The 9674-nt window shown below is 39.7% G+C and overlaps 1 protein-coding gene across 1 annotated transcript; it reads left to right on the top strand.

Annotated features, from left to right (window-relative positions):
* Positions 1-1149: 1149 nt before the first annotated feature.
* LOC121930059 (complement factor H-related protein 2-like) lies at positions 1150-9098 on the top strand. Its single transcript, XM_042466217.1, has 4 exons — positions 1150-1316; positions 5507-5569; positions 7218-7400; positions 8898-9098. The coding sequence occupies exons 1-4, from the start codon at positions 1250-1252 to the stop codon at positions 9092-9094; spliced, it is 510 nt and encodes a 169-aa protein (XP_042322151.1). The 5' UTR covers positions 1150-1249; the 3' UTR covers positions 9095-9098.
* Positions 9099-9674: the final 576 nt, after the last annotated feature.

Genomic DNA, 9674 nt, shown 5'->3' with positions numbered 1-9674 from the left:
AATAAATTTTGTAAGTAATGTCAACCATATCTGTCTATTATATGCCTTTTATAATAGCACTTATTCAGAAAGATATCTGTATTTTTTTTTCTATGTGGAAGATCTTATTTGTCATTGTTTAAAGAAAGAAGTCTAAAGAAATATCAGTTTCAGTCTTATGTTACCAATATCTTTGGCCTGCACTTTACTCACACCTGCCTTGTTGTCATCTCCACAGTAAGGAAGAAAGGTAGAAAAAGTAGTGGAGAAACAAGGGCTGAAACTGCACTGCAGAAGTAATGCAGTTTGATACAGCTTTAACTGCCATGACTCCATGCTTAGTTCTGTGAGATATTTAGCTTTCTCTTGCAGAGAACTCTGGTACCATAAGTCCCAGGATTCCATAGCATGGACCCATGGTAGTTAAAGCAGTGTCAAACTAAATTATTTCTGAAATGCATTTTCAGACAATGGAGGTTTACATCTGCATGACAACAATATTTGAAGTCCCTTGTAAAATTCAGCAAAAAAAAAAGTCAGGGTAATGATGGAAGAAAAGTTTCCTCTGAAACTGTCAAAGAATCCTTTCCAAGGGATACACTGATTTCGTTGGGCAATTTGTACCTGTACAAAAGCAATAAAAGGGTGAAGCAGATGCCTGGGAAAGTGCAGTCTGAGGCCACTCTGGCCACAAGCAGATTGGCTCCGTGGTGACTACATGGCCCACTCCAAAAGTGGGCCAGCAGCAGTGGCCCTAAGACATGCTACCAGGAGCTGGATTATCCTGGCTCCTTTTTGCTCCAGGCTAAAGGACCAAAGCGCAGCCTCAGTTTAGCTTCTGGCCATGTTGGAGACAGGCATCATATAAATGGCGCATTTCCAATGCAGCTGGAAGCCACTTCTTATGGTCTGTGTGTTTCAGGCCAATGTTGTGATTTGGTAGACTAAACAAGTTTACTCACTGCTGTAAAATGTGAGAGCCTGAAAGCTGAGAGAAACAGCAGAAGCACTTTTTGGGGGGGGGGGATTCACAAAGACTGCTTGGGTAAGTATTTTGCTCTATTTGCACAATGCCTTCTCCCTAAATAGAAGGTTTTGTGCGTGTGTGTGTGTGTGTTGCAACTGAGTTAAAAGGGGCGTGACAGTAGAAGAAAAAGCTTAAGCAAGGTCATTCCTTGGAACAGTTAGAAAAAGCCAGAGTCCACTCAACAGAGGGACAGAATAAACCAAGCAGAAGCTATTGGTTAGAGCTCTTTGGGGAGGCTCTGTGATGGCGCGCTACTTGCTGGGCTCCACTGGTCTGCTCTTGCTATGGATCTGTTGCACAGCACAGAATTGTAAGTAGTCTTTGAATCTGAAACAGATGCAATCAATAATAATATCTAGCAATGTTAAAATAATATACAGATATAACACTTTACTTGACTTCTTTACGGCTGGAATCCTAAGTACAAAGGGCCCTCCCCTTATGCGGGAAATCCATTCTGGATCCCCCCACGTAACGTAAAATCCACCTATTCTTGAGCCCCAAGGAAATAATGGGGTGTGTGCCTGTGGTGGCGTGGCACACACATGCCACAGGCACAAGCACCATTGCTTTTCTCCTCGTGCAGCTTCTGCCTAAGCTGGCAGCAGCATAAAATGCGCCCATGCATGGTGCAGGCACATTATACCCCCAATTCAGCACCTAAAAAACCATTTGTTGGACCTTTCTTGTGAATTTCCAGAAGTATCTGGTCTGCTTGACACAAAAAAGGTTTCCTGAGCAGTTAATGAACAATGCTCATCCCAATATTTACATCCATCTACTTTTGCCATAATTGTATATTTACGTGTAGCCCATGCTTTAAAATTCCTATGTAGATTTAGTTCTGTTCATAATCTGTCCAGGAATTTATACAGACACACACACTGCATTCACAGAACATTTGAAGAATCCTTGTATTCCTTAAGACAATTTCCAACCAACACTATATTCATGATAGTATCTCTCTCTCTCTCCCTCTGCAGCCTTGGTGGTTTTCAAAACCTGCAGGGAGCTGCCTCAACAATCTGGAACATTTTCTTAGGTTATAGCAGAGCATGTACGCTCGTCCCTCCACATTTGTGGCTTTGATTTTTGCAGATTTGATTATTTGCATATTTGATTGATATGCTCTCTCCCTAGGAATCTCTAGGTCCTCTAGAGAAATCTTGCTGGAAGTTGCACTGGAGGACCTAAAGATTCCTAGAAGAAAACACATTTCTAGATATTTGTAGATCTTGCAACATAATTCTATGGTCAAATTCTGGCAGATGTTGACCACAGCATTCTGCTGGAGGACCTAAGAATTCCTAGAGAGGTGATATCTTAGGTTAAAAAAGTACTGTTTATTTATTTTTGGTTTTTTCACTTTCACGGGGGTCCTGTGCCTAACACCAGCGGATGTGGAGGAGAAGTGTAGTAGGGAAGGAGGATTGCCCACCTCCTGTTTCTAGCTACCAAAGCAGTGTCTGTTTGCAGAAGCACACTAGTGGATCTGGCTTAGGTTGCTTCCCCAAAGAGATAATTTATTATCCATTTTTCTACAGCAAAGAAGTAAGCTTGGTAGGTTTTACACTATGGCTAAGAGTAAATCATTAATCTAGTGGAAATAGAGACTGGGAAAGACCTTTGGAAGGACAGTTAGTAGAATCATTTGTTAAAAGTCTAAAAGAGCCCTGCTGGACACTGACATTTGTCTGGGTTATACTGTTCTGTTCTCTGCTGTGCTTTGCAAACAGGTAAGTACAAGTAAATAATACACTTTGTAAAAGTAAGGCCTGTCTCAGGAAACTGTTAAGATTTGTTTAATCTCTATCCAATTAAAATATTAGGTCAGATTGTTTCACTGCTTATCTGGCCAATTAATTGCTTTTTTTAAAAATGGTATTGTATTCTGAGGTGAAAAGTAGAATAAACACAATTAAACATTTAAAAGCAATGATTTGGTTGGACAAGCTAGTGAATGCATACTTCAGTGTTTTTATTTTTCACTTCTAATATGATGCAATTTCTTATACTCTTAGATTTGCAGGGTTCAGCATTCACACACCGTTGCCTGCCATCTTGTCCCAGATAAAAATATTTTCTCCCTGTACATTGTCTTATTTCTGCTATGTTTTCTGTTTCTCAAAACAACACATAAAATAAACATTTTTTTAAAAAAAAAAGTTCATTAAAAATAATTTTTTGGATAGGAGTTCCTCAACACATTGGATTTAATGGCAAAAAACAAAGCAAAACAAAAGTTAATCAGATGGCATCTCAGCTGGTATGCCAAGAGTAAGCATTTCTTCAGATGGTCATCTGGAGAATGCTTTTGGTGCAAAACTGCCCTGCACACACACCAACGGTATTGCAGAAATTCCAGCAATTTTGCCCCCAAAAGTGTTAAATGGGAAACAGTTTGTTAATGGGTTGATGGCAGTCCAGTTCTGCAGAGAACTTATGACTGAGAGGAGTCATTCCTGAGATGGGTGTCTGTGACAATTTTTCAAGGGGAAGGGGGTCCACACTGCACAAAGGCATTTACACCACATACTTGTGTATTTGCTTTTTGTATATGTTTCACAACTTTGGAGGGAAACAGACCACCCCAAAAGGGCAGATTGGGGCCACACCAATCTGCTTGCCACAGTACCATGGCAACCATACACGACAGCCCCAATCCACCCCAGACTAGGCCCAAATAGGAGTGGAAAAGATTAGCTCTCATTTGGTCCAGTAAAAGGCTGCCTTAGGCACCCTGACAGCCTCAAGCTGGCTTCTGTGTGCTCTGGTGGCATGTGGCATCTAAACTTCATGTCCCCAGAGTGACTTGAAGCGGGCTCCGTGTTATTGCCCAGCATGACTTCTGGGCATCTTGGGGTCATGTGATGTCTAAATGCCATGCTCCCAAGCTGCCTAGAAGCTGGCTTTTCTGGCCTGTCTGTTCTGGCCCTTAGTTACCTCCTGTGGCTTTTACTGGAAGGAGCATCCAGGGATTTTGACAGCTATGATTAAGAAATGTGTGCTTCAGACTTTAGAAGAAGAATCATGAATTCTAATAAAACCTAAGCATGGGGATCCATAGGGCTAAACCAGATGCCTTTATGGGGGTCGAGGTCTGGCTCAAGAGAACTTTGTAAGTGGGTTTAGCTGAATGTAGTAGCAGTTACAGAGTTCAATGTATGGAGATCTAACTTACTTCTGGGTAGTCATGGACATTGGGAGAAGGGACTTGTGTTGCATTCCAGCTCCAATCCCAGTTTTAGACCTATGCATTCCTAAGCAGGGTTTTTATTCTGGGTGAGGTTTCTCCATTCAAATGAAGACTATCAATAAATCCATCACTTTAATTATACTACAACATTTCCCCAGTACTGGAGTTCAGGTTGTCTAGACAGAGAGACATGCAGAGATAATAAACAAGTGGGGAAATTTGTGAAGAAAGGTTGTTTAAAAATATTCAAAGTGTGGTTCATAAAGGTGTCTCTTGAGTATTGAGAAACCCCAGTGTGAAAAATCCTGGACAAATGAGAATCTCTGCTGTTCAGATGATTCAAGACAAAATTTGCACATAAAGAAACAGCATTTTATGAGCAGAAAAAAGAACTTGCTGTGCAAAACATAGTATTTATGCTCAGAACTATTATTTTTTATGAAGAAAAATCTGTTTTCTGAACACAAATGCCACATGTACATTTTGTCCTGAACTATGAATAGTCATCAAAAACTACATAGTATTTGGAAACTCTCTTGCAGCAAGAATTTCTAAAATTACTCATTGATTCCTTCAAGAAGAAAATTAGCAAAGAATTCTATCCCCAGAACACAAACAGCTGCACAAACTCAATACAAAGAAAGCATGGGCTATTTTATGGAACAATCACCTTTATAACAGTAATACTTTCATTTATCAGATAAGAAAATTGACTCCATTTTCTAAAAGAAGGATGGGCAACTTCCCCGTGTTTGCAGTCTGTGATGTCCATCCTTCTAGACCTATGAGGGCTGCACATCACCCTTCTTCCAACCCCCCTTTTACAGTTTTTGAAGATGAATTAAAAAGAAGCCATTGAGGAACTATAGGGGGCATTGGGGACTTGGGTGGTCACACCCCGAAGCATATAGGGTGCACTGTAACTATACTAAAAATAATTACTTAATATTGGAAACACCAGCGGACACTTTAGGACAGGGCTGGGAAACCTTTGACTATTGAACAGTTTTGGTCTATCTTTGGTTTTAATGTTTGAAATTATATGTTTTATTCTTGCATTTTATTGTTACTGTTAGGTTGTAATCCCGCCTCGATCCACCTGGGAGAGGTGGGAAAATACAAATTATTGTTGTTGTTGTTGTTATTATTATTATTATTATTATTATTATTATTATTATTATTATTATCATTCCATCAGACTCCCACTCAGAATGACTAATGGAAAGGAATTACCATTAATTAATGGGTGATGCTGCAGCAAAGTAATTTCTTTTTCATATTCATATTTCTTTCTTCTTTTTCAGTCCCCATATACCAACAGGGACAAGTTGCTTATGACGATTTGGTGAACCTCTTGACTGATTCGGGTAAGATTAAACTGCACCAGCCTAAAATAAACTAAAATAATTTCTACCAGAAATTTCTATTAGGAAAACTACCTTACACCGGGAGAGCGGAAAGTTCAGCCCATTTTGTAGTCCCAAAGTCCCCAGACCACCCATTCCAGTTAATATTTCCCATTGGCACTTTTTGCCTCAAATGACCCCCAAGTGGTCAAAATTACCATACAACAGAGTGGTCTTTCCTGCAATCCACTGACTCACATCCACCCCACCCCAAAATGTTAAAAAAGCCATTCAAACCTATTGTTGCTGGAGGAGGGGGTAGGCTTCTTCTCTTCATAGTTGTCCCACATTTTAGACATATTTAGAATTTTATTATTGTGCAGTAAGAAATATATACCCAAAAAGTATTCTCGGCATTTGCAAACTCACTCTGTTGTTCAACCTAGTTTTTGTATACTTTAACATTTACCTAGTAATATCACATTGATTAACATTTTGGACATTCATTCCCTTTGGATTTTCTTCAGATTGTATAAATTTTTCACCCTTTACTAAAGATTTCTGGGGAAAGGAACATTTATCAAAACACTGAGTTTTGATCCTTGTGGAAGGTGAAGATCTTGCATCTATGCAACTTAAGAAAAGATTGAATCAAGACAAGAGAAATGTAGCCATAGAGGTCAGAAAAAGAGTTTTATTTAGAATTATGTAAAGATGATGACCACGTAATTAATGAAGTCTATAAAGCTAGAAACAGAAGATGCTTGTAAAAGAATATATGATAAGGTGGGCTCCAAATTATGGGCATAATGTTCATATGTATGTATGGGAAATATGTAGCTTAAAGATAGAAAATTTACATTGTGCAGCAATTTAAAAGAAAACCTGTATAAGAAACAGTTTTGGTGATGTCAAGATAAAAAGGGCTTTTAAGACGGTGAAAAGTTACTGGTCTATGATTTATATGTAAATTTTAAAAAGTAGATTTTATAATGCTACCACAAATACTTTTGTTTGATAGTATGGATAAAGAGCTGGCAAGTAAATATGGATTACTTCTTCAGTTTATGACAACAGCAGCAAAAAAAATATTTGTTCAACATTGGAAAGTAACTGGAGCACCAATGATGAAAGAATGAATTGTTAAAGTTGCTCGGCCCAAATGGCCAAATTAACATAGGTTTCAAAGGATAAGCCAGTTTACGATTTTTTGAAACATTTAAACTGTTTATGGATTTTTGGAGCAGTAAAAAACAAAAACAAATGCTGTAACATATGGTTATTTTTTGTAATTTTAGTACAATTATTTAGTTGGCTCTGTAATGGTAGAATAATTACCCCCCTTTTTCATTACAGACAGGATGGCGGGGTTAAAGCCCTATTGTGAATTATTTTTTTGCCTTTTTTCTTTTTCTTTTTTCCCTGCTTTTTCTTTTCAGAATGGATATTATTTTGATTGTTAATTAGATTGTTCATGTTAAAAATTAATTCAAAACATCATCTTGCATGTTGAAATGGTATTATCATTGTATGCTTAGAAATGGGAAGGACTCTAGCAATGTCAGAGACAGAGGGTTTCAGCCCTCACCAAGTCTTATTTTACCACCATAGTGCCAAGTCTTATTTTACCATCATATTGCCATCGTATTCTTCAATATTTCCATTGTAGAGATTCCAGCCAAGTGTGGTCCTCCACCAGCTATTGATAATGCAATGCTTATTGCCCGTCGAGCACAAGAATACTTATCAGGTGCAACTGTGATATACCAGTGCTATAGACTGTATGAAATGGAAGGCACTCCAATTGCACGGTGTTCAAATGGTCACTGGAGAGGCGTGCCCAGATGTGTTCGTAAGTGTTATAACTATAAACCTGACTATCCTGTATTAGTGAAGAAGGACCTTGAAAAAAGTGAGATAGACATGACCATTTTCTTTAATATCCCCCTCAGTGAGGCAAGACCACCTGATGTCAAAGGCTAAGGGTAGGTTTTACTATCACTGCAGTGCAGGTCCTTGCTTTGCTTTAAAGAGCAGCAATATGTCAGTTTTATTTGAAAGCATATACATGGATCTAGCTGGAGGCATCATTGGGCAAGTACTGTTGGTCCCTTGTGACTGCACTACAGCCACTGTGAATTGAGCTTGAATCAAACTGTGCAGCTTTATCTTATGTCCTGGTTATGGTCTCATTCAGGTGTAAAAAATATTGGAAGTGGGTTTGTATTTATTCATAGGAACAGAAACAGGATTTTGCTTTAAACAACAACTGAGGCAAGTTTTTAAGCTGTGCATTGATTTCAGTCCCCAACAGATATATATTTTGGGTGGATGTCCTTTTGGAAGGGGGGGGCGGACTCTAGGTGCCTGATGTCATCCTCATTTTGATGACCAAACCTCTCCTCACCTCTCCTCACCTATCACCAAATGAAGTAGAAGCAGCTTTATGATTGATACAAAGGAAGGCAAATGTGCACTGTGCAAACTTAGTTCTGTATTAAATTAGAGACAAGTACTTGGGATCCTTAGGCCCAAGACAGATGGGCCAAAAGTGCCATCTTGTCGCCAAAACTAGGGTTCTGGAGTGTGTGGCAACCGCACGCTCCAGAATCCTAGTATGTGCGGGTGACAGCCTAATGGTGGCCTCCCATACACACGGGGGCTGCTGTCTTTAGGCAAGCAATGCACAGCATATGCATGTCACTGCGCATCACTTATGTCACAAGTGCACACTCATGATGTCCGAGCAGCAGCCCAAAAAGAACCCAGGTTTTCCAGGTTCTTTTGGGGGCGGAGGGACACTGGGCAGTTTGGCTGCTATGATGTCCCTCCAGAGAGAAACAGGCCACCGACAGGCCGCCCTTTCCTGGAGGTATGTACCAGGCCTGAGACAACTACTAGGACTTCCCCTGGTCATTGCCTGTCACAGTCCCCATTGTTTTCCCTACTCTTGATGCCAAGGTCCAGACATTAGGCTTGAACATCTGAAAAAAGGAGAGCCTAAGCAGACAGATCTGTATGGGTAGGATTGCCCACCATGGACATCCATTCCTATTGATAGAATCTTAGGGAAAAGGCCAGGAACAAACTGTGAGTTTACTTCCACAGTTAACTCACCATTGCAATAATGTACATCTCTCTTAGCTGAATGTTAAACATAAGTCAGAGTGACTAGTAAACACCCCAAGTTTGGGTTGGTCCAGCTGAATAAACTTGCTAGAACTGATTCTCATCCAGGTAAAGTGAGTTGTGTATAGAAGCCAAAGTTTTTGCTACCCAGGCCATAATAGTTTAACAATAATTACACAGAGTCAGGGTCACATATAAATTATTTCTGTTTTTCCTTCAGAGACCTGTAGAGCAGATGAAAGTGAGATGGGCCATAACAACATACAACTGAGGTCAATAACTAAATCAACATCCATGAGAGCATCTGATTATTGGATGGAATTTGAGTGTAAAGCAGGATTTCATATGGATCCATCATCAGCACCTTTTAGAAAACAATGTGTAAAGGGAAGATGGGTGTATCCAAGATGCATATAGAAGAGTAAGTATTATTGGTTCAATTACTGAAAATACACATCATATGTATACTAAATCCTCATCATAATAAACAATAGTAGGAGCATTTTGAGCCAGGCTGGTATATTGGTTTGAACATTGACTACAACTCTGGTGATCAGGGCTCAAATACCTGCTCAGCCATGGAAACCCACTGGATGTCCTTGGGCAAGTCACACTCTCTCTGCCTTAGAGGGAGGCAAAATCAAACCCATTCTGAACAAATCTTCCCAAGAAAATCTCATTGACACGTACACCTTAGTGTCTCTATAAGTAGAAAACAACTGGAAGGCACACAACAACAAAGGAATACCATATTGTATAAGTTCAAGGGCAGGTTTTGGGACCAAAATCATGAATCAAACTCAGGGGCATGTAACAAAGGATCTAAAGGGGAAACATTACTTCTCTTTCTCCTTCTACTTCTCTGGATCTCTTCCAAGGAGTACAGTCTTGGAATGGAAATGAGGAGACAAACTTCCAACTTTTCTCCCTTTCTCTCTCTCCTCCCTCTCTTCCCCACCATCTTTTCCAAGGCTCGTAGTCTAGGCACCGGAGCAGC

The sequence above is a fragment of the Sceloporus undulatus genome, chromosome 4 (genome assembly GCF_019175285.1).
Source record: "Sceloporus undulatus isolate JIND9_A2432 ecotype Alabama chromosome 4, SceUnd_v1.1, whole genome shotgun sequence".
Taxonomy (NCBI): domain Eukaryota; kingdom Metazoa; phylum Chordata; class Lepidosauria; order Squamata; family Phrynosomatidae; genus Sceloporus; species Sceloporus undulatus.
The sequence above is the reverse complement of the archived record's forward strand: the minus strand, read 5'-3'. Positions and strand labels throughout refer to the sequence as shown.

Bases quoted from the DNA above. Each gene is read 5' to 3' on its own strand.
- LOC121930059 (XM_042466217.1), top strand. From the start codon at position 1,250: ATGGCGCGCTACTTGCTGGGCTCCACTGGTCTGCTCTTGCTATGGATC. The intron at 1,317-5,506 runs GTAAGTAGTCTT...CTTCTTTTTCAG, and splicing joins CTGTTGCACAGCACAGAATT to TCCCCATATACCAACAGGGA. The intron at 7,401-8,897 runs GTAAGTGTTATA...TTTTTCCTTCAG, and splicing joins AGGCGTGCCCAGATGTGTTC to AGACCTGTAGAGCAGATGAA.